The sequence below is a fragment of the Semicossyphus pulcher genome, unplaced genomic scaffold (genome assembly GCF_022749685.1).
Source record: "Semicossyphus pulcher isolate SPU_LCO1_2020_fin unplaced genomic scaffold, fSemPul1.0.p SCAF_13, whole genome shotgun sequence".
NCBI classification, from domain to species: Eukaryota; Metazoa; Chordata; class Actinopteri; order Labriformes; family Labridae; genus Semicossyphus; species Semicossyphus pulcher.
The window spans coordinates 28,588,788-28,613,388 of NW_027211637.1; the positions used below are offsets into that span (position 1 = coordinate 28,588,788).

Here is a 24,601-nt window from a genome sequence, read left to right on the forward strand (position 1 = left end):
AGAAAAGCATCAAATCATCACTTCTGAAAATGTGGAAACAGTAAATGTTGCACAATTTTGCATCACGAATGACTAAAATGTTGTTTGATGTTCAAAGTTTGTCAGTCGACCAACTGTTTAATGGTTCAGAAGCCTTTACACTTTATTTCAGAGTAACATCCGGTTGTTTTCTTGAGATCTCGACTTATTTATCTCGTTATCTCGAGATAACAGGATAATTTTCTGGCGATCTAGAAAACGAAACAACAAGGCTGGCTGTGATATTACAGACCAGGACACGCCATGCTGCCACTGCCAACACTGATGAGGTAAGTTAAGGTCCCAATCAGGCAGAGCGTTTTACAGCCTGCAAAACACGAGGCGCACCGCACTGCCTTTTTTGTTGAGGCCTACGGTTAAAGAAAGAGCAGCTCGCTGCGCCTTTTTTTTCTACTGTTGTTAAGGCAACCACCGAATCATTAGAAGAAGGCCCGCCTCTCCTTTCATCCGATTGGACAATCAGAAAAAACAGCCATGACGTCGGGACGCTTTTCTGCTTTGAGTTGAAGTTTTTTTAACTTGAGGCGCTCTGAGCGTTTCCTCAGAAGCGCAAGGTGCACAGAGCAGAGAAACATGACGCACTCAGCAACGCAAAAGCAGCGGGCAAAAAGCCTCTCATTGTCAACAATGACAAAAAAGCCCCCAGCTGTAAAACGCGCTCTGTCTGATCGGGCCCTAAGCATGTTTCTGTGTTTGCTTTTTGCTTTTGTAACTCTGGGCATACGAGTTATGATCATGTGACTTCATGGTGGTGGAGCATCGTTATCTCGAGATAAATATGTTGACATCCTGAGAAAACAACTGGAAATTACAGAGTAAAAAACGGAGTAAATAAATATGTGTGGATGCATGTCTGTCAAGGCGTGTAGTAGTTGGACCCAGAAAGTTCAAAGTTAATTATTTAACTTGCAATTGAGGTTGATGAGAAGTTGGTCTGGAGTTATGTGGGAGCGGTGGCAGCAGCAGCTGAAGCAGAGAGCACGGAGAATTAAGGGAGGGAGACAGAGATCCTGGGGGGCTGATGAATCTGTGACACAGGTAAACCAAGAGTTATTCAAGCGTCAAAAACACGACAAAAGATCCACAGATCAAGAAATAAGTTTGTACCACTGATGCGAACTGAACAATCTGGCGAAGACTGGAGTGAAGAGCCGGGGTATATATATTGCAGGAGCTGATAAGTGAATGGATCCCAGGCGTGCAGGTGGATTGGCAGCAGGAGGGTAATTGATAGCCACGCATGCACACACAGACAGAGAGAAAACACACAGGGGAACAACACACACAAGGAGGGGAAAAAACAACTGAAACACTAGGAATGAGGGAGAGGCACAGCCCAGACCATGACAATGTCCGCTTTGGGCTTCCGCATGATCGAGCTATCACTGGCTAATTCTGTTCTATTCTTATAACACACGAATGCAGTAACTAGCTTGTTGTATTACACTTTCTATTTTTACAACTGATTACAAGAGATCATTTTGTACAGCTTAGTATTTTTAAAATCATGTTTACAAGCTATAAAACAGGACAGGTCACGTGGCTCAAGTGTGACCAGATTTGCGTGTAAGAGGGCCTTTTGGGTATTATCGACTGACCTTGTACTTCACGTATATCGGGGTGTTTTATCACCATTTCCATTTCAACACAATCCTCTACACACTTTAGTATGATGGATATTTTTCGAGTCTATATATGCAAAGACCTTAACATGAATCCTCCAATTAGCTTTCTTCCGTAACTCGGTTTAACATCATTAACCAGCCTAAGCTGCCTTAATCCTTCTACCTGCTGAACTCTACATGTGCTGCTGCACTCCGAAGCCTCCATCTCTGTGCAGCGTCTCTTGTTGCTCCGTGGACTACAACTGGCGGTGTTTTTTTTTTACACGTCGGAACAAAGGCGTGTCCCGGAGTCATGCACATAATAGTCAGACGCGCCGCGATCTTTGGCTCTCCTGTACTGAGCGCTCTGTGCAGCAGCAGCAGATTCACCAGTAGCACCAGCAGACTGTGCAACATGGCCGAGCACCCCTGTGAAGAAGTAGTATTCAACAAACCAAAGGTACGTCATCAGCGCTGTGGTCCGAGCGTTAATTATTTAAAGGAAAAGATGAATTACTGGATTATTCTGGATGGTTTTACGCACGTTTAGAGTGCGTAAATATACGGTCTGAGTGTTGACGGAGTCCCCGGGACAAGAAGAAGAGGAATAACGGTTAAAAGAAATTACGCCTTAGATAAATTAAAAATAAAAAAAATATGTATTTACTTTTTAAGTCATGTGTTTGATATCCGTTTTAAAAAGGACGTAACGGCTCAGCTATCAACAAGACACAACAAGCTGCGCCGCTTCTGCTGCTTACATAGAGTCTGCACACATTTTTCTTTTGTTTTTATATTTGCATGATGTTAATGAATGGATAAATTAGGCTGTTTTTTTAAACTTGGTTCCTGTTTCTGTAAGCAGTGTTATGTTGCACTGATCCATGCTTGTGTGAGGAAGAAATTCCCTTTAAACTCACCTGACCGCAGCTTTCTGCAGGACAAACATTATATTAACATGACTTTGCCTGTTTCCTTTTTTGAATATTTACTGGCTGGTTGATGTGCTTTGCTTGTACAACAAAGTGCACCTTTATCTGTCAGCTACAAGCACACATCCGGCACATGAATGTAAATTGAGTACTTGTTGCCCTTTGGAGTGTGTGTGTGCTGCTGACTGAGCAGCACCTGCTCTGAGCTGAGGCTGATAAGGACAGGAAATGGGCTCTGTGGGCACACGATGTAACTCTGTGTGTGTGTGTGTGTGTGTGTGTGTGTGTGTGTGTGTGTGTGTGTGTTGGTGATCATGAGTTGTAACAGGAGAGTCCTCAGCAGCCGCTCAGAGATAATCTTATTAAATATTAATTTCCTGGAGTAGAATCTATACCCTGCACTCACAGGGCCATTGTCCGCTCCTATTCTCATGTTAGTCACAGTGGAGTCGCTACAGATAGCAGTTATTTTTTGTTATTTCTTGCTGAATAAAATATCAGAAAAAGTGAAAAAAATCCCTGTTTTCATTTCCCATGATGCATTCAAATGTCTGTTCGTCAGTTTGTCCGTCCAGCTGTCTAAAAGCCAAACATGTTCAGGTTAATATTTCATATGACAAAGAAAAGCATTAAATCCTCTCCTCTAAGAACACGGCACCAGCAAATGTTGCTTTTTGACTTAAAAAACAACTTAAAGGATTTATTGACTCTTGAGATAGTTGCAAAATTAAGTCTCTGGCGTTCTGACTAATGCATCTCCATGCTTGAGTTTGGGGTCGGTTTAAACTCTCTTCTTCAAATAAAACCAATGTCTGACACCTTCAGGTTCTTTCAGAACAACTAATATTTCAAAATACAAAAAGCTTGTGATGATATTAAACACAGGAAATCATCAAAATCGTTATAAATGTGAAATTTAATATTTGGCATCTTTGTTTCAGCTTTAAGACGAGCCGACTGTTTGCTTTCAGTTTCTGTTGTAGCTCAGAGCTGCTCTCTGATTCAGTCATAAGATGAACACAGGCATTAATAAAAAGCTGGCTGACAGAAGTGTGGCTGCAGCTGGATTCTGTTAATTAATTAAATTATTTACATAATGTACACGGTGGTGCAGTGGTTAGTGCAGTCGCCTCACAGCTAGAAGGTTCCTGGTTTGAATCCTGATTCAGACATAATAATAATAATAATAATAAAATAAAGTTTTTGTGTTTAGCACTTCAAACTAAGGTTACAAAGTGCTTTACAAAACATCAAAGGTCAACATTAAAATACATGATAATGAAGGGATGAGACAGGAAGCCAAACTGAATAAAGAGGAACAACGTAGGGGGCCTTTCTGTGTGCACGTTACTTGTTCTTATGTTCTGATCTTAATTCAGCACTTTACCAAAAACATCGTCCCTGACTGTCTTCATGCGTTCATGTTGACGTCTTCAGATGTTTTGTCGTGTTGGTTGTCCAGTTCAAAAGTTTTAAATTGTATTAAACTAAAAAAAAACCCATCAAAACTGAGGAACTTTTTATTAAGATTATTTTTGGCCTTTTATGCCTTCATAGTTGAGAGGACAGAGCAGAGTGTCAGACAGAGGGGAAGCGAGAGAGAGCGGGGGATGACTGGCAGCAAAGAGCTCAGGATGGGGGTTGAAGTCTCTGAACATGTGCTTCCAATTTAACCGCTAAACGAAACCAGCTTAAACTTAAACCAGGAAATGTCTCCAACTATTCATCTGTTAAACCACAGGGTGCTGCACACTAACAGGGTGCTGCACAATAACAGGGTGCTGCACAATAACAGGGTGCTGCACTGCTCAGATGCAGCACCCTGTCATTGTTAAGCTTTCTATAAACTCCAATTATTTATATTAGTCACTGCATTGTACTGCAGGAAGTACTGAGCGTGCTGAGAGAGTGAGCGGAGGATTTCCTGACATCATGATTGTCAAAGCAGCTGTTTGTTGTTCAGTAAACACGGCAGACATGCAAACATCTGATCATCCAGCACAGGTAGACTCGAGCTGGGCAGTTATTCATAATGATGCAGCAGTTTTAATCACGTATTAACGGGTTGTTAAAGGTATTTTTTTTTATACATACAAATAAAACATTTGGTCGACACATCATCCAAAAACAGTGGAAAATGTTCCTCAACTTCCAAGCTCAAGGTGGTGTCTTTAAAAGTGTTGTGTTGTTCCACCAAAACAGAAATATATTCACTCATATGCTACGGAAGCCCGAAGCGGACACGCAGCCATACATTTCTTACTCAGTTTACCCGCGATGACGAGTTAATTTCCAGTTGTTTTCTCGACTTATTTATCTCGTTATCTCAAGATAACGCTGCACCACCGTAACGTCAGATGATCATTACTCATATCCACAGAGAGCACGAAACAAACATAGAAACAGGCAGAACTTACCTTCAGACATCCAGGATAAGAGAAAAAGCAAGACCGAGCCTCGTTAGTGCATCCTGGTTTAATCTGTTTCACGTGGGTCAAGCCAGGCTGGACGGGTGCAGCGCGGTCAAGCCAGGTTTAAGTCATTCTCATAAATGTGCTCTCACGCTTTTCTTCAAGAGACCACGGGGCCGATCACAGGTTTACTGATGCTGAAATGGAGAAAGAAGCGTGCAGCATACTTCACACCCATCGAGCACGAGCTACTGATGGAAGTTTATGAAGAGAAGAATCACTGAATATGTATTAAAAAAAAGGAAACAAAGAGAAAACGCAGACTATTGCAGACCGACAGAATGCATAAGTATCCTAAATATAGCAGATACATTCACCAGTGGAAGTTAATGTTACTTTACCATCAAGATAAATTACAACCACTCATCCACCATGCAAGAATATATTACGACCATGTAGCTTTATATGTATATAATGCACAATTTACCATTTTAGCAATGAAAGGGCGACGAACGTGATTATTGTAGCGGCGTTTCTCCAACCATTAGCAGCGGCCGGTGTACTCCAGCCTACACAATGACGTAATTTCAACGCATTTTAATTTTAATTAAAAAAAGTCATAAACATGGTGCTTTATGGGCTGTGTGATGTTAACAAGAAGGTTTAGACACAGTTCAGAACATTCTCCACAGAAGAAGAAAAAAGAAGACTGAGCATGCCCAGGTACTTCGGCTGTGCAGCTCGGACTGTAACGCCTGGTTCCCACAGGATCCGTGTCCGGCGCGTTCCGTCTGCGCAACATTTCTAGTCCGTCAGATGGCGCGAGCTCTCGCCCACAAGAAGCGTATCTGATCCGCAGCGCAGCGGAGCGCTGGCCCAAGCAGCTGGATTCGTGAGATCACAAGATCGCACAAGGACTGTGAAATCATGCGATAACATCACTGTTAAACAGAGGAACACAAACAGCTGTTCAGTTCGACCTCCGAGGTTGATTATCGGCTCATCTAGAGATCATTCCGTGATTTTTGTGATTTTACCATGGCTGAGTACACTGCTTAATTAAAAGTGTTCTTTTGTCAAGATTTCAGTGTGTTTAAAACGGGAGTCTGTACCGGTCCGTACATGGTGTTTTATTTTGAAATGACCGGATGCTGTATGCTGTTTTCGTGTGAGACTTCCTGTTTGGAACGATCTGCTCTGTTCAGCTTGACGCGAGCTTGAAGCGGCCTCAGTCACAAATAGACCCGGTGCGTATCTTTAGCGGAGCAGAGCGGCGCGTGCTGTGGAATCACGATCACTGACTTAAATGGGCGTGATCGACTCCGGAAGTCACGGCGCACACGGAACGCGCCGCAGACGGATCCTGTGGAATTTGAGGGTGACAACCCCTGGATGCTGACGGACTTCATGAATACATTTTTAAACGTCTTTTGAACTGAAAAACTGCTCGCAGAAGTTTCCTGCTCACACACATATTGGTTTCCGATCGCAGTCACTGCTGACTGAAGTGATTACTCTTACCAGGATTAATCAAGCCTGGCTGTTAGCCCGGTCTCTCGCAGGCTAGCTGCACAGAATAAATCTCCATGGTAACTTATGTGCCACTGCTTTCGGGAAACCAATCACGACTAAATTCAGCCAGGATAGGTGGAAAATTGATTTATCTAGGTTTTGTGAAATAGCCCTCTGGTCTGTCCCAGTGACCAGCCTGTTGTTTTGTTTCTAGATCGACAGAAAATGATCCCGTTATCGCGAGAAAACCAGCTTTGTTATCTCGAGATAACAGGAAAAATAAGTCGACATCTAAAGAAAACAAGAAGAGTAAATATATGGAAGTGTGTCCACTTAGGGCTTCCGTAGATATAAATTTGATTAAATGTTATCTTAAAGTTTCTGGATTTGGAAGCAGAGAATGTTTCGATTTTGAGAAAAGACTAAAAATCAGTAAAAGATCAAAGTAGAGACTAATACTAACTAATCCTCTGTTGGTTTAGAAATGGATTTTTTGCCTAGTTTAAGCTTTAGTCATGATGCAGAAATAATTGAGAACTGGTGGGTGTAGATCTCTTTACAAACAACATTTTTACACAATTAAACTGTTGTCTGTTATTCATCCCAGGTTTTATTGCAATTGCAACAACCAAAGTCACTTGAGAAAGAATGTGGATAGAAATACAAGTCTGAAGTTGTTTTGGATATTACTCAATGCTCAGGCAGTTCTTGGGTAAAAAAAGAAACTTCCACTAAATGTAACAACGCCTGCGAGCTCGTTTGGCAACTCAAGCTGCACTTGACATTCATCGCTCTCCACAATCACCTGACAAACACTTCCTCCGGTCTATTGAAGCTGTAACGTTTCAGTCTCTGCTCTGTCGTTGCCACTGCTGCCCTGCACCGGTCCTGCGCTCATACTTTCAGCCCATCACCACCCCAGCATCACCCGGAGCTTCTTTTAGTTTATATTTTAGCCACTGTGACCGTTTAAAGTTCTGATATGACGTATTTTTCTCCAGAAATTCCCTCCCCTGTGTTTTGATCTTTACCACAATTTTAAGTGAAACAGCTGTGGCTCTGCAGAGCAACATCGGGATGACGCTCCTCTTCCTGTCGTTTTCTTACATACTTGCATTTCAAAGGGACTTTTATGACATCGTCGGGTTTTGGTTTTAAATGTAGTAGATCCAGATTTTGAAAAACATCTGTAAGAGCTGGTTCTGGCTTCCAGATGTGAATATTTGTGCTTTTTCTGTTTTTCTGAGCATTTTATTGTCATGTTTCAAAGAAAAGGAATTGATTTTGGGAATTTGTTTTGCCATTAATGATATTTAACTAAATATTTTGAGGCTTTGGACTGTCGAGAAAATAATCTGACGTTATAAATCTGACATTAGTGCTAGAAAAGAATGTCTGAGGCCGGAAAATTTAAATCCTACCATGACAGTTGAGTGAGCCGCAGTTTCAGCCAGAGATGTTGGAGGAGGGGTGATTTATTGGTGTCATCTGCCAGAATAAATCACATCTCTGAGCGCTGGACAGAGAGCCAGAATTCTTACTCCTCCTTGACCCTTGGCTGGCATTCGAGGCCTTTTCACCATTCCCTGCCCAGTCACGCGGGATGCATTCATGACGGGCTGCAGCCAATTGAACTTCATCACCCATACCAATGCTCTTTTGTTGCTTTCTTTTTTATCACTACTGGGTATCTGACATTCAGATACATGGCACTCTGTTTGAAGATCATTTGGTTTGCTTAATTATTTTTCATCTCATCCACAGGTTGAGCTGCACGTGCACCTCGATGGAGCCATCAGGGTTAAGACTATTCTTGATGTTGCCAAGTAAGTTATTCACTTGAAATTTACATTTTTACATTTTAGGTTAAAATGAAACAAAGTTGTCACTTAGATTTAACATCGTCCTTGAACTGAACACTTAGTTTCTTTTCCTCATTCCAGGAGACGAGGCATCCCTCTGCAAGCGGACAACGTGGAAGACATGACCAAGATAATCATTGTGGAGAGGCCCGGCACCCTCACATCCTTCCTGGGCAGGTTCGCCGAGTACATGCACGTGATTGCGTAAGTACTGATATGCCGCTGTAAGCGTTACAGTTTCATAATTACCAAGGTGTTTTCTTGCTGAGCGGGTGCCAAGAAGTCCAAAGATCAACTTTTGAGAGATTAATAGTCATGTGAACCTCATAAGTGTCACAGGAATGTTACTTCAGCATGTTGGCTTTTATGTATGACCCCTGTAAATGATTTAAAATAAACTGAAATTTTACAATTCAAAATGGCGGATTTCCTGTTTGGTTTAGGGTATGGCTCCAAGAGGCTTTATTCTAGGTTTGCATGTGACAAATGGGCGTACCAAATTTTGTAAGTCTAGCTGAAACGTAGTCCAGGGGCTACTTTTTTGAAATTTTGTAGGAGGCACTATTGAGCCATTTTGGCGCATCCACGCCAAACACCAATTTCAATGATCTATTTACTCTATTTGGGATGGTTGTACCAAGTTTCATGACTATTTGAGTTAACTAAGCCTCTCAAAAACGACTTCCTGTTACATTTAATTTTGTTGAGCAGCCATGGCGTCGCCGTTCAAGGATCGTTGAAGATCTGAAGGACTTTTCATCTTTAAGGTCTTTTCTATACGCTGGAGTTTCATGGTTAAAACATAAAGACGAGTTGTAAATGTTAGTGTGAAGCAAAGTTTAAGTTTTCGGGTGGAGGACACAGCAGGATTACGCAATGTAACTCTGCTACTGCCAGAACAGGAAGACGTCATTAGGATTAAATGTCACCTTGGCAACCGAACCAAGAGGAGAGAAAACTTGTTAGGGATACTTTCTGAACTTTAGTCCTCCACTGACAGGGCTGAGCTGAGACCCAATGCAGTCTTTCAGATACTCAACAGGCGTGAAAGCTTTAACAATGCCGGTCTGTGGAGGCCGGACTGCAGCGCGCAGGTTCCGCTGAATGGACCCTTCTGTATGAAGGCAGTATGGCTTCAACAACATACAGAAGCTGCTAGCGGAGTTTAGCTCATGCAGAATTGTTGTGTGAGCTCAGTGTCGGTGTGTTAGTAATGTGTTTGGATGCTGGAGAACAACAGGCATTCAGGGCTGTGAGATGAGCTTTCACTGCGGGTGGAAATGCTGGAAGCGGCGTTGTTGTCCGTCACATGATGAAGGATGGAAAGTGAGCTGCTGATGCTAAAGGAAAGACAGAAACAGAGCTCTGATTCTCCTCACATGTTCATGAAACTGCTCTGAATTGTCGTGCAGCACGATCACGTGTGCAAGAAAAATGTTAGGCCTAAGGAAATAGTTTTGTGTCAGTATGAACTGTAAACTTAGACACAGCTAAATAAGTAAATAAGGAGAATTTTAAACTGATAAGTAATGACAAAAAAGACTGAGACAAGGGAAATGCTCTTAAACTACCTGGTTAGAATACACACCTTTTCAGAGAAAACAAGCACGTACTACCTTAACAGGGACACATGAAATTCCTGAGGCAATCCTCACTATCTGAATGCTTATATTGCTCATTTTGAAAGCCATCAGGCTTTAGATAATGGCTAAGCAGTGGCTAATGGTTTAATATGTACCACTGAGATAAGAGGTTATCAGAGCCAAAGTACAATGTCATCCATTCTGTGTTTTCATTGCTCTGTTTCAGTGGAGACAGGGAGGCAATAAAGAGGATAGCCTACGAGTTCGTCGAGGACAAAGCCAAGGAGGGAGTGATCTATGTGGAGGTCCGATACAGCCCGCACTTCATGGCTAACACTGAAGTGGATCCTATACCGTGGGACCAGAAAGAGTAAGACTCCTCTGAAAGCTGCACCCTCTTTAGAAACTAGTGTCGTACTTTAGGGTGGGGATATATTAAGTTTCATTTTCACCATTCTTTCTCACCCAGAGGCGACCTGAGCCCGGACGAGGTGGTGCGCCTGGTGAACGAGGGCCTCAGCGAGGGGGAGAGGGCCTTCAATATCAAAGCCAGGTCCATTCTATGCTGCATGCGCCACATGCCAAGTAATGAACTGTTCACGCTCCGGTCTGCCCAAACAACCTTGTGAACTAAGGTTCCTTAATGTGTTGTCTTCTGGTTCAGTTATTCTTGTTAGATAATGAGCAGGGGCACCACACACACACACACACACACAACTATTGCTACATATTGGTGCTATCCAGTGAAAACCATGTATCCTCAAATCTGTTGGATTACTCCAATGGGTTTTTTAACAGGTTAAGAACAATCGCCTACTTTTTGAGCCAAATTATCACATCCTTAATGATCCAATTAAGACTTTTAAGAGTCCACACTCGTGCAATCAGAAGTCTGTCCTTACCATAGACCGCATATAAGAAACGGCAAACCCACCCTGACTTCACCCATTGGTTTGTGGACCGCTTTTTTGGACCTTTATTTTTCCATAATTCATACCTGTGAATATTTGAACAAGAGGATGGAGCTGGAGAGGAGCGAAAGGTTAGCAAATGCTAGAATTAGTAATGTCAGGTGAAGCTAACGCTAACTTGGTCAGCAAGGTACATCTGTAATTCACAGTCAGTGTGATATTGATTGTTAGGTGGATTTTGGCTAACAAAAACAGGCTTTAAACCAAATGTAGTACAAAATAAGAACAACGCAGCTCCTCAATATTTCTGTGAGTACAACCGAATGCTTAACAGGGAAGGTCGAAGTGGAAGCGATTTGTCAATCAAAAGGTAGCCACGCCCTAACGCATCGTTATCTTTAATTTCTGTCTAACTGCGACCATCATTTACAAAATAAACATCATGCTCTTTTAAATACGACTTAAAACTAATAATTGAGACGATAGACTCATTAGGAAAATGTTTGCTGAGATATTGAATCAAGTGTAAGTAGAGTCATGTCCGCATTGACTTCTATACAATAAATAATTTGGCAACCAGTGGTGTTGCCCCCTGTTGGCCTAAGAAAGAGGATCACGTGTAAGGCAGGACCTGGAGGCTACGTCCACTCCTTACACACTCCTATACGAACACACAGTGGTTCTTTGAGCTAACTGCTTCAGCATGCTCATATGACAATGCTTACGTTCTGATGCTAAGCAGAAATAATGTTTACCATGTAGCACATTTACACGTTCCATCCATCCATCTATTATCTTCCGCTTATCCGGGGCCAGGTTGCGGTGGCAGCCTACTCATTAAGGTTATGCAAGCTTCCTTCTCCCCAGCAACATTTTCCAGTTCCTCCTCGGGGATTCCGAGGCGTTCCCAGTGCCAGACGGGATATATTATCCCTCCAGCGAGCTCTGGATCTGGCCCCGGGGTCTCCTCCCAGTTGGACGTGCCTGGAAAACCTCCAAAGGGAGGCAACCAGGAGGCATCCTAACCAGATGCCTGAACCACCTCAACTGGCTCCTTTCGACACGAAGGAGAAGCGGTTCTACTCCAAGCTCACCCCGGATCTCCGGTCTCCTGACATGTTAAAATACTTGTACAGTCTAGACCCAAATGGTGGAACAACAAGAAACAAGAAACATCCCGAAAGCCATGCTACAAGCATAGCATAGAGCTAAAGCCATCGGATTATCTGACAAATGCATCTTCACAGACCTGAAACCAGTGATGTTTTAGGTTGATGTTTTGGAGATACATGGTTCTCACAAGACAGCGCTAATATGTGCAATAGAAATGGTTACATAAAATCAGTGGTAGTAGGAGTCGTATTGGCGCTACCGATTACTACAGCTGTGCCATTCAGTGTGTTCTTTTTATGAGCTGTAGCAGTGAAAGTGTGAGTGGGGTAACTGTTGTGGTAAAAGCAGAAACAGTGGCAGTAATGGAAAGTCTGTTGTAAATTAGCTCTGCTCCGTTCATGCAGCTGTTTCCTGTGTAACAGCCAAGAATAATTCATGTCTGCAGTTATGTATTTGAAACTCTCCAAAAGATGTGCTGTAATATTCCCGGGTGGTTACAGTCATCTTTATGTAAGAGACTGATGGAGGATATCTGATTTTGTCATTACAGATGAGGAGAGAGCTATTCTCGGAAACCGTACAAACAAATCTATATACTTGTTTGCAAATTAGACTAAACACAATCATACTGATCGAACATGGCTTTTTACTTATTTATGTTTTCATGAAATAATATAAAGATGTAATGCAGCAAATTAAAGGAATAGTTTGATAAACGAGTGTCAGACATTAATACTGAGACTGCTCTTATGTCTGTACGGCAAATACGAAGCTACCATTGCAAGAACGTTAGCTTAGCTTAGCATAAGAGCTGGAAACGGGAGGAAACAGCTAGCCTGGCTCTGTAAAAAAGTTGACAAACTGTCCATATTGAGCTAAGCTAACTGGCTTCTGCCGGTAGCTTCATATTTACCGTTCAGACTTAAGAGGAGTATCAATCTTTTCAGCCAGCTGTGAAAAAGAAACGCACATTTCCCAAAATATTGAATTATTCCTTTAAGAGCTCGTCCCCGCTGCTGTCAGCCAGACAAATACCGCCACTACAGAATGTTGTCATAGCTGTAGAGTGATGAAAGATGATGTCGTGTGTTTAACTTAGCTGGACCAAAGTGTGAAGTAAAGTATGTGTGTTTTAAATTCTCCAGGCTGGTCCATGGACATCGTGGAGCTGTGTAAGAAATATCGCCATGAAGGAGTGGTGGCCATCGACCTGGCCGGTGATGAGTCACTCAACTGTGAAACCAATTCAGGACACAAGCATGCCTATGAGGTGAGCATGTGGAAACATCAACAGAGTCTCTGTTCGAGGATGAGGAAGATTTGTCGGTGTTGACTTTGGCTGTACTTTTTTTGTATAGTGGTGTTATAGGCAAAGTGTAGACGAGAGAGCAGATACGACTGATGGACGAGAGCAGAATGAGTTCAGAACAATGAGTTCAGTGACTCCCTTACTTTTCCTTCTGCGCCCCATCAGGTCAAACTGTTCAATCAGCCTCAACTCTACTTTCTGTTTAGTGCTAATTAGGATTTGCTAGCATGCTAACAGACACCAATGACTGTATATAAAGATGGACAACGCTTCTCCACCTCCTCTCGTTGTTCCTCTTGCAGTAGAGATCGGCTAGTGGAACCGTTGTATCGACGTCCCACCTCTTTTAACACTCATTTAACTTACAGACAAAATGTCAAAGACCCCTCAGGTGGGCTCAGTCTGCAGCAGGACAGCTTCTTGTGTCGGTCTGAAGCAGATGTTTACGCTTATGGAAACTTCAAAGACTGTAGTATTAGTTACGTCCTCTCGTCGTTCCTCCTCTACTCTGCTACTCGGGAACAGAACGATGCAGGAGCCCGATTCGTCAACAGAGCTGTCAATCATGAGGCCACACCCCCTTTTTTTACAGCATTAAATAACTAATTAAAAGTAAACTTGACAGAAATATGAACACTTGGACATAAATCAGCATGATAAGACAGAAAAATGTATTTGACGTGTATTTTATAGTTTGACTCATGTCCCATCTGTTAACATGGAGGAGGCGGGCTTTATGAGCTATACTGCAGCCAGTCAGCAGGGGGCGATAGAGAGGGTTTGGCTTCACTTTTAGGGAGCTGTCAAGTCGTCCATCTTTCATACAGTCTGTACCTCAGTTTGGCTCCACAAATGTAACTTCTCCGTTTTGTTTAGGATGTACTGAAGGCTTGTTTGGACCAGACGGCCAAAATATAACAAGGAACTATTGTCATGAGGCCAGCAGGGTCCAGGCCAGTCAGGGTGCCAAACTCCTGGTCTGACTCTCTGTTTGAGCTGTCACACAGTTTTAGTTTCTTACAACAAATTTCTAAACAGATTTCTTTTCCACCGTCAGAGAAAATGCTCAACCTAATAAGGATGTAAATATCTTTATCTGTGACTAACACAGTAAAGGAGGATAACGAAACACTCACAAATCAATTTCCTCTTAAGCTCTGAGGTTCTCAGAAAAATCCAATTTGCTTTTCAGCTCACATTTATTGATTATTTCACAGAATACCTCAGTAAGTAATGAACTGTGGCTGTCAGTGTAATAAATTAGATTAATCAGTTAATACACTACAGCACCGGGCGTGCACAAAGTCTGGGCTGAAATTAATTGCTTAGATAAAGGAGGGTGGAGTTCACTGCAACAGGACATTTCATCATGTTTCAGGCCAAATATTTTTTACATCTTTTCCGTCTTTTATGGAAACAATACATGGATATTTCTTTTGTGTTTGTGATGTTCAGCTTACAACTTCTTCCTTCTTGTTGCTAGGAAGAAAATAATACACAAAAGTCTTATCAGAGTCTCACTGGCTCGACTTGTGTGACAATGAGGTTAAAATACAACCAGTGAGAAACCATGTGAGCCAACAATTGGTCAATGATTTGCCAGCTGGTGATAAGATCCAGCAGTGAACTCCCTCCTTATCTATCAGAAACAATAGAAGATTAATAATGCTGTGACATCACGTTGACCTGTCCACATTTATACTACACCATACAAACTCACTTTGAACTTCATCTGTAATCAGTCCCTTTTAAATAGTTCAAATAGTTTAAACAGTAATCTGATGCAGTTTCCAGTGCAGACATCCCTTACTCCTACTGACTCCTTGATCACATGAACAGCCCGTGCCACTCATCAAGCCCCCTTCTGCACCTCCTTTAATTACACACCTTCAGTGTGATGCATCTGGCCCAACAAGACTAGAACCGTACGCTGATTTTTCAGGACCCTTAAAGGAGCAGTTCGCCCCTGGAAAAAGCTACTTTCAGTCAAAGCTGGTGTTCTCTGTAATCGATAGAAGCAATAATATTTGAAATTGCCGCCATAGCTGTGGAGAAAGTTGAACAAACAGCTTGTGGTTTCGCCCATTCTACATTCCTACAACACCCAGCATGCATTGCGCCCCTACCTCTGAAAGAAACGGCCCAGTGAGAGACGCTGGAGTGAAGTACTATCGTTTTCGCTGCAGGCAACAGCTCAGAGCGGTTCAGAATCAGAAATAGGGCGACAATATACCGGTGGATCGTCTAAAACATCTTTGGGTCTGCAGTCTACACTTCAAAGAACGATTTGGAATGAGACAGGACATCGGCGGCGGGCGTCCTAGATTGAGGAAGTGTAGTTTATCCTCAAATCCCCCAAAATCCCCCAAATGACGCGTTTTACGTAGTCTGGTGGAGATTTTTCCAGGGCCCATTGGACAAGCAGATAGCGTCCTCCAAACGTACAGAGCCAAATTGCATTTTTTTCCGACCATAATGGCTTTAGCTCCCCATAATAGCATGATAGGACTGAGGTTGGAAATTCTCAACATCTCAAAGAGAGTGTTTGTCGGACTAAACTTATTATCCATCAACATTTCATGATCTTACCGGACAACCTGTAGAGATCGTACATCCGTAAAACCAGCACCAAAGATTCATTCTTCACTGAGTGTGTAATCAGTTAACCAACACCTCTTTTATATGCAGGTTGGAATGTGTGTATAAAGATCGATTTCAGGTGTGTTTATTTCCCTCTGGTTTTCAGTTTAAATTCCTTTGTTTTGTGCTTAAATTGTGATTTTTATCTGTATTTTCTGTTTGACTTTTACTCCTAAAACATTGAGTAATATCTGTGTTTCATAACCTGCTTATAAATACATTTTATCATTACTATTATTGGACTACAGTATTATAGGCATATTGTTCAGTTTTTAGACATATTTTAGGGTAGAAAGGTTCTGAAACCCGGTCAAGCTGACTTGACATAGATGGAAGACGGTGTTTCAATAATTAACAGCAGCCAGAACTCACAGAGCAGAGTCCACTCTAATAATAAGGGTTATCTTCATAACCACGCGACCTCGAGATACATATGTGCAGATTTAGCAAGCTAAAGTGTGTCCAAGGTTAAGAATGCTAAAACAAAAAGAGATAATTAATCGAGTGAGATATCTGGTCCGTAAGCGGTTTTTCCTCCATGACAAACGCCACATGCGCAACACACGTTTTTTGAATTATGTAACCGTCTGAGACGAAGCGGGAGTGCACAGAAACATGTCTAGAAGGCGCCTCATGCAGCAGATATGAAAGCCAGATGTATGACTGTGTTGTTTGACTGATTTGTTGTGTTCCCAGGAAGCAGTGCGTTGTGGGGTCCACAGGACGGTGCACGCAGGAGAGGTTGGGCCGCCGTCAGTGGTGAAGGAGGTGAGCTGCTCAACAATAACCTGAGACATTTCACAACGGGGTGTTGGAGTCATATGAGAATCTCATCATCTCAACCATGCAGCTCAGTGAAACCGGTAACAGCAACAGAGTGAAACAATGAAGATAAGAAGGAACAATAGAAAGGAGTAAAGCAGGAAGCAGGGCAGAGAGCCAAAAGGTGCAAACAAAGTTCAATGTTTGTTGTTTAGCAGAGGTGTAACAAAATAGGCGTCATCAGTGCATGTCAGCCAAGACACACATAACGTGATGAAACAGACCTGGGAGGACTACTTGACCGGGGCTGATGCGTGTAGTTGGTGAGAACTTGTAACCCCATGAATAAAAGTGCACCAGTCAGCACTGATGATGTCAAAACCGATTTATAGCAGGAACTAGGGCTGGGGGATATGATGATATATCTCAAAACGATATGAAAATGTCTATCATCTCTATCGTGATGTCGCAAAACCAGCCCTGTCTTTCTACATGAGTTTTAGCTTAATAAAGGTCATAAAATATTTCAATATGTTTGCTTTATAAACGTTATTTAGATGTATTATACAGGAAAGAATACAGAGGCGTCTGTTTAACTGTAAATAATAATGAATATACGTAAATAAACTATACATTCATCACTCTTTACTGTACCTGGCCATATCCAGGGGTAGTTTTGGGTCTTTGTTTTACAGGTTTCCGGGGTTGGTCTTAACAGAAAACGATCTTATTAACATTAGAAACGGGATTAAATAGCACACAGCGAAAACAACCGTATGAGCCGAGACGGAGAGAGAGAGAGAGAGAGAGAGAGGGTACGTCCGCAGCCTGTTGTCATTATTTCATTTTTTACAAACATAATGTAGGTTAAGGCCTACGTGAGACTTCTGACAACGTTTCATTTCAAAGACAATTAAGCAGGAACCGCAATAAGGAGCCTCATGAGTGACTTTATCTACCGAAAAACTTCCTAGAAATGTAAATAAAGTTTTAAAAAAAATCTAAACAGCTTCCCCGGAGATACTTCAAAATAAAAGCATTGTGAACAAACAATCAGTTAGAAAGCCGGATGGGGCTTTTATTTTGAAAAAGCATTCCGGAAGTGTTACTTTCAATGCCTTTGACATACTCTACATGAAGAGATGCTAATATTGCTGTCAGGGATCAACGCATTACATTTTCATATAGGGGGGCTAGGGCTATATTTTGTTTGTTTCTCGTCCTTAAATTTACTTGAAATTGTGACGTTTGCACTAAAGTTCTCACACTGGAGCAAAGTTAAAGCTCATTGTTTTAAGTATATTGTCAGTGGGGTGCTGGTTTCGCTCAGTTGGTAGAGCCGGCGCCTCATGTACAGACACGCACTGATCGCAGGTTAGACTCCCAGTCTGTGACCATTGGTGCATGTCCTCCCCCACTCTCTCCTCCCCACATTTCCTGTCTCTCTACAGCTGTCCTATATAATAAAAAGGCAAAAGCCCCAGAAAAAGTGTATTGTCACTGGTGAAGTTGGAAAGCTTTAAGTTTAACAACCCCCCAAACATGAGGTGGGGTTCAGTTAGCTTTGCACAGAAAGAGCTGGTAGAAATGTCCTTAAGAGGAACACTTTACATGTATACTGAGAGTTGAATCTGTACACAACGCTCTGTACTTCTACTTAAGTAAAGATTGTGTGAACTTTTTCCACGTCTGGTTGAAGGTTTAATTCAGTGAATTAGTGCAAAAACACATGAGATTATAGCTTCATTTTGTGTTCGTCTTAGCGGCTACGTTTCACCCACTCCCATGTAAAACTTGAGTATGTCTCGCTGCTTGGTGGCTGCCACATCAAGTGGCTGCTCCCCAAGGAACCATCCTTCAAAGTGACAACTCAGCAATGCCACAACCGTTGGGCGTGTGTCTCTAGAAATAGGCCGCAGATTCTGCTGACATGGAGAATTTTTTGCATGGTTCAAAACCTCATCTTGTGACCCCTGTCTGATATTTTTAGGCTGTAGAAGTCCTGAAAGCTGAACGGGTTGGACATGGCTACAGAACCCTGGAAGACCAGGACCTGTACCAGAAGCTGCTGGCTCAGAACATGCACTTTGAGGTGGGAAAGTATAAAGAATTATTTCTATTTGCATCAAAAAGCTGCATCACCTACAGGGCTGCTTAATGTTTTAAAGTACTGTGCACTTTTCATCATAACACACCTGTCATTTTTGGCATTGCAGATAGAAAGTAGGATTGGGTTATTATAGTGAACTAGTTAAGTGTCACATTATTACAGTACGTTCCAGTAGGAATATAGTGAAACACTGACCCCTAGTGGGGAGTTAAATATCACACCTGTAAGAAGAGACTGCAGTAATGAGGTTTCTCAGTGCTTCCTTTTCTCTGATTGCAGTTGTGCCCTATTTCCAGTAAGCTGACAGGCGCCTGCTGCCCAGACTTCTCCAAGCATCCTGTCATAAGGTAAGCCGTGTTATGTTACACGATAGTCGGGTCATCAACCAGCATTACACCAGATTTGTGTCTCACATTTCATTAATTTTCCTTTGGATGTCTTCATTTCCTCTGTGCAGGTTTAGGGAGGACAAAGCCAACTACTCCCTGAACACAGACGACCCTCTGATCTTCAACTCGACCCTGCACCTCGACTACAGCACCGCTCAGAAATACATGGGATTCACCGAGGAGGAATTCAAACGGCTGGTGAGATCAAATGCATGAATAACAATAGCAGCGGTCCACAGAGGGAAGGCCTTTGAATTTGGTTTGAAATGATAGTATGGGGTGCAGACGCCCTGTGCATGGTAATGTCTTTCTCAGCTGTTAATTAAATCAGACACAAAGGGGCAGATAATAGACGTGTTCAGCTGCACACTGAGAGGCCCGAGATCCTGTTAATAATTACTGGCCTTAATATACAGTATATTTTACACAATGTGAGGAGAATGGTGCATAACATTCAGGCTACACCGAGTTTGCTTGTGTTTCTTATTGCAGTAAATCATTAAAAGAATTGCTGGACATTTTCTAAAAGGCGGTAATTTGCTTTCTTGTTAAGAGCTGGATGAGAAGATCCATAACACTCACAAAGCTGATGGTAGATATAATGCAGCAGCTAGTAGCAGGTTAGCGGGAGGAGGAAACAGCCACCATAGCTTTGTCCAAGATCTGAGCACCGGCAACTTCACGCATTACCATGTTATTTCTTTTTGTTGTTTAACCAAGGTGTAAAAACAATATGCGATAGGTTAAGGTAACATACTTTTTCCTGACCAGGAGCAGTGACTTTTTTAAGTCTCGTTATCACCGTTAGGTTGCCAGGTTGGGACGACCAGCTTTCTCGTTTTTCCAGTCTTTAAGCTAGGCTAAGCTAACCATCTGCTGTTGAGGCCGCTTTGCTTATTTGAAGCATTTCTTTCAGTTGATTCAAAAGATTTGTTATCAGTGACTGTGTGTAGTTTTCTCACATTATTTGAACATGAGCAGCAGATTTAGGCTTTTTAAACAAGCATACCGTGAATCCCAATTAGCACTTCATTAGCTCCACTAAAAGCTATGAATTCTGTCATCGCTGGTTAAAGTCGAGCTGAAACGGCATTTCGAGAGTATTTAGCTTCCGTATCGTGATGTATTTCCAAGTGAAACGGGACGTGCAGGCGGGACATATCATTAGAGGGATTTGATCGTTGAGAAGTGGGCGTAGACAGACGTTCTCCACAGCGCAGTAGCTAGCTAACCGACCGAGTGTTCTTGTTGCTCTGTGGCTAAATGTTCCAGATTGATTGGTTGAAATTGGTTGGTCCTAGCCTACGTAGGCACACGTGATATTTAGTTTTACCTGAAGAAAAAAAGATCCGATTTTTTTTTGGCCTATATTGTCAAATAGATGCACAATATTACCGGGGATGTGATCTAAAAGGATTAAAATGACATTTTTCATTTCATCTTGACTTTAATTCAGAAAAGTTGGTTCCGTTTAAAGATTCATTCTCAAAGGCTTATTGTTTATACATATACCGAACAATTCTAGTAGACATAGTGGTATGTTCTTACCTCTATACTTCTTTTTGGGGCACTAAGACAATAATGGTGCTTGCAAGGTTTTTTTTGTACCTCACTTGATATCACTGCACAAACAATTTCACCAGTGTGACTTCAGTGTGTTATCAGTTATGTAATCAATGACTTCTTTTTGTGTTCAGTCAAGGTTTATTCACATTTATCAGACATTTATTTTACTGAAATCTCTGACATTTTTATTTAAAGGTTAAGGTACAGGTGGCTAAGCTAAGCTAAGCATTTGAAGGGTGTACTGCCATATTCAACTCCTCTTAAAGTAATAACCGATAGGAAACGGTAAACATGCGCCTTTTTGGCTTCTTGTGTCTTACAGAACATCTGCTCTGCAAAGTCGTGCTTCCTGCCTGCGGAGGAGAAGACGGAGCTCCTTTACAGACTGTACAAGGCCTATGGGATGATGCGTTGCACTGTCTTTTAAGGCTGCTGTGGAAGCTGTGACCTAACACAGGGACAACCACTCTGAACCCTTCATCTCCCGACACCCGACACCAAGGAATGTCTATTTTCTAATTTTTAAACAGACATAAAGCCTATACAATACGACATACAAAAATAGGCTGTTTATGATGCGACTGCTGCCTTCACCTCACTTACCTATACATCAGATTGTGTTTCTTCAGTATTCCAATGAGGTGTTTAGATACCTCTAATAGTTTACAGTGCAGATCCAGCGGATGTCATTGTGATCTGCAAAGTGAAAAAAAAAAAAAAAAAAAGGCCATGCAAGTGTTTTGTTTATATTCACCATAATCACACGGCAGCCATTTTCTTCTGAGGTAAGCTCAGGGTTGGAAGCTCAAATACTAGCGTAACTTTGCACTACTGGATTACAGGTTGTAAGGGTCAATGCAGGGAATCTTACAATTGTTATCAATCCTTCTTTAATAATGGGTAACATTAAAGACAATTTGTTAGTAAAAATCTGGACTGATCTGGACTAACCAGCCAGATTTCAAAGGAAAACAACACATTTGATTAGCTACAGTTGGACAGCAGCTAATGTTAGCATTCAGCCATGTCCTAGCTACTGTTATGTTAGGTAAGGCGTACATTTCTAGCTAAAATTATATTAGTTTGGTATTTACACCTTTCCTATTGAATCAAGTAACTCTACTAAATGGTAATTAGCTTTCAGACACTTCCTAGCGAACAGTAATATAAGCTAGCAAGTGGCTTAATGCTAACATTATGTTAGTTTGGTATTTACACCTTTTCTATTAAATCAAGTAACTCCACCAAACAGTAATATTAGCTTTCAGCCACTTCATAGCTAACTATAATGTTAGCGAGCACGTGGCCGATGGCTAGTGTTAGCTGTTGTTCGACAGTCGTTAATGGGTTATGAAATATGTTGTTTTAACTCGAAATATTGCCAGATTTCCTTCCAGATTTTCCTTCCCACAGCATTGTGACATACTAACAGCATTTGAGCTTCCCACCCTGAGCGTGAAATTGCTGCTGTGTTCATAAAGTCAGTGAAAACTCTGGTTTAAAGTTTCACATTATGTTTAATCCTGTTGTAATGAAGATAATCAGGGAAACTTTTGATGCACAAATATTCACCAGCTTCAACACTTTATCAGCCTGTAAGAGAACAAAAATGGAGGTTATGTGTTCATAGCTTAACCATTATGGTGTCCTGAACATCAGTGGATACAAAACCCAACTACCTAACAATTAAAATAATGTTTACTTTAAGGCTGAATTTAAGGAATCTGTGCTTTTTAACCCTCAACATCCAAAACCGCAACATACATCAGGTGTAACAGTTTAATACCAAAAAATGTAGTCTTACATTTGTACACTAGGTGGCACAATACTGCCACTTAAATGCATGAATCAGTGGGCTTCATGTGGTTTTGCATATCATAATCTTATGTATATATTTATTTTACATATTTTTTCATTCCACTTGATAAAAAAAAGCACTTCCATGTATAACAAATACATTTATGGCACTTGTGAAAAGCATCTTTTAACATAATAAAAGATATTATAAAATGCGTGTCTGCCTATTTCTAAATGCCAATAATCTACAGTAATTTATCTTCATTTAACAGACATTTTCAAGTAATTATGATTAAAGAAGATACTTACAAAAATGGAGGAAAAAAGGATAATTTTCTCTGTCATCTTCTGTTTCTTCATAAGAGATAAATGTGAGCACTGGGGCCTTGCTAGGTGGAAATATAAACACTAGCTTCCTGTGGTGGCCGCACTAATGTACACAAAAGCTGTGTTCAATAATATTTATGGCTCTGGAAGCACTCAGCGCTGAACTCATTAATCCTGGCTGGCTCGGACTCGCCGCCTTTTGCAGCTCTTAAACCTGCTGCGAATCGCCCGGTGTGGAGAGAGAAACTTAAAGAACACAAAATGCACACAGGTTACAGTAATTCATAAGTATTTTATTACACAAAGAAAATTGCTATCACAAAGTTATTACTGAACATTTAGCAATAAATATGAAGTCCGTACACGACAGTATAATGGCGACTATGTGTTTTCACTTTAAAAAAAGAAAAGACTCAACGATGAAACTGAACAAGAGGGTCACAAACACACACACACACAGACACACAAACATAGAAAGAAAATGACAAACAGATGATTATGAATACGCCCCCCTCCCCATGACACAGCTCCATATTAGGCTGGAACAATGTTTCGAGTGTTATAAATGGATTCTGTTCAGCTCAGTCCATCTCCACAGATGTAAATTTAAAGTTTCTGTGCTTTCTTGTCTGCTCAGGGAAAATAAATGACAAACAGAGTGTGAAGCGTCTCAGTTCTGCTCCCTTCTGCTCCCCGTGATACAATCTGATCCGATGAAAAGGCGACATTTGGGCCGCTGAAGCTCCAAACAGGCCGGCAGTGAGCGAAGGTGTCCTCATGTCCAGACAGGACAACCAATATTCACACTTTCTCCACTTTCACCTGCTTCCTCTCCACTTTCCACTCCTCGGCTCTGCCCAAACTTCGGCCTCATGCTGAGTTTAGGACGGGCCTCCGCCTCCCTGGGCGTCTTGGCTGGTGGAGCCCTCTGCCTCCGGGGCTGGGGAGGCCCCCGGGTCTCCTTCTGGAGGGAAACAATACACAAAGAAAATCTGTGAGAGACTGTGTTTAATATCAAGCAGCAAGATGTTTGACGTTCCTAACAGCAGGCAATAAATCTGCTCTCAGGCTCCAGAAAGACAATTATGAGAATCCTGTGAAAGGAACTACAACTTCCTGTAGCAGCCACATGTCAAGCATGATATGAGATGATTCCAAGTGTGATCATTCCCACAACACCAGCGCTACAGTACTCTGATTTATAGAAGTCATACTGGTTATCATGTCACGGGAAACATGAAAAGGAAGTCGGTAAGAATGAATATATAATACACAATGGTGAGACTGGGAACATCTGCGTCATATGCAGACATGTTCCTCCTGACAACCCGACACAAAGCGGAGCGCAGAGGAAGAACAGACCGTCTGTCATTGTGTCGCTGATACGACTCATTTATTTAACACAACAAGCAATTCATACAGAGACCACAACCTGAGCAACACCTGTTTGTATTTAGATAGAAAGATACAGTTTTATTATAGGGTAGCTAATAGTAGGAATTAGAATAGAGGTTTAAATCTTTCTCTCTTGATAAACGTCAGGAGGATGAATTTGCAATGAATTCTGGGTAAATTAAACACATTTTTAAAATAGAAAACACAGCTCACTGATCAACTGAATCCACTATCAAGGTATTCAATACTTAGAAAGACATTTTCTGGCAAAATTCTGTATCTTACACCTGCAGAAGAGCTGAGCTGTGTTGGGATCTTAATGTGGAAAAGATCAGCACT

The 24,601-nt window shown here is 41.7% G+C and overlaps 2 protein-coding genes across 4 annotated transcripts in view; one reads left to right on the forward strand and one right to left on the reverse strand.

Moving 5' to 3' along the window:
- Positions 1-1,956: 1,956 nt before the first annotated feature.
- ada (adenosine deaminase) lies at positions 1,957-22,757 on the forward strand. The gene is made up of 11 exons (XM_069660931.1): positions 1,957-2,103; positions 8,263-8,324; positions 8,442-8,564; positions 10,170-10,313; positions 10,413-10,528; positions 13,113-13,237; positions 16,613-16,684; positions 18,669-18,770; positions 19,068-19,135; positions 19,246-19,375; positions 21,066-22,757. Exons 1-11 carry the CDS (start codon positions 1,957-1,959, stop codon positions 21,168-21,170), a joined length of 1,194 nt encoding a protein of 397 aa, XP_069517032.1. The 3' UTR covers positions 21,171-22,757.
- A 391-nt stretch (positions 22,758-23,148) lies between these two features.
- The window catches only part of pkig (protein kinase (cAMP-dependent, catalytic) inhibitor gamma), a 28,055-nt gene continuing 26,602 nt past the window's right edge, over positions 23,149-24,601 (reverse strand). For all 3 annotated transcript variants that reach the window (XM_069659414.1, XM_069659416.1, XM_069659413.1), the window contains exon 3: positions 23,149-23,831. In XM_069659414.1, the coding sequence (XP_069515515.1) occupies positions 23,749-23,831 (83 nt within the window). In that variant the 3' untranslated portion in view covers positions 23,149-23,748. The remainder of the gene's footprint in view (positions 23,832-24,601) is intronic.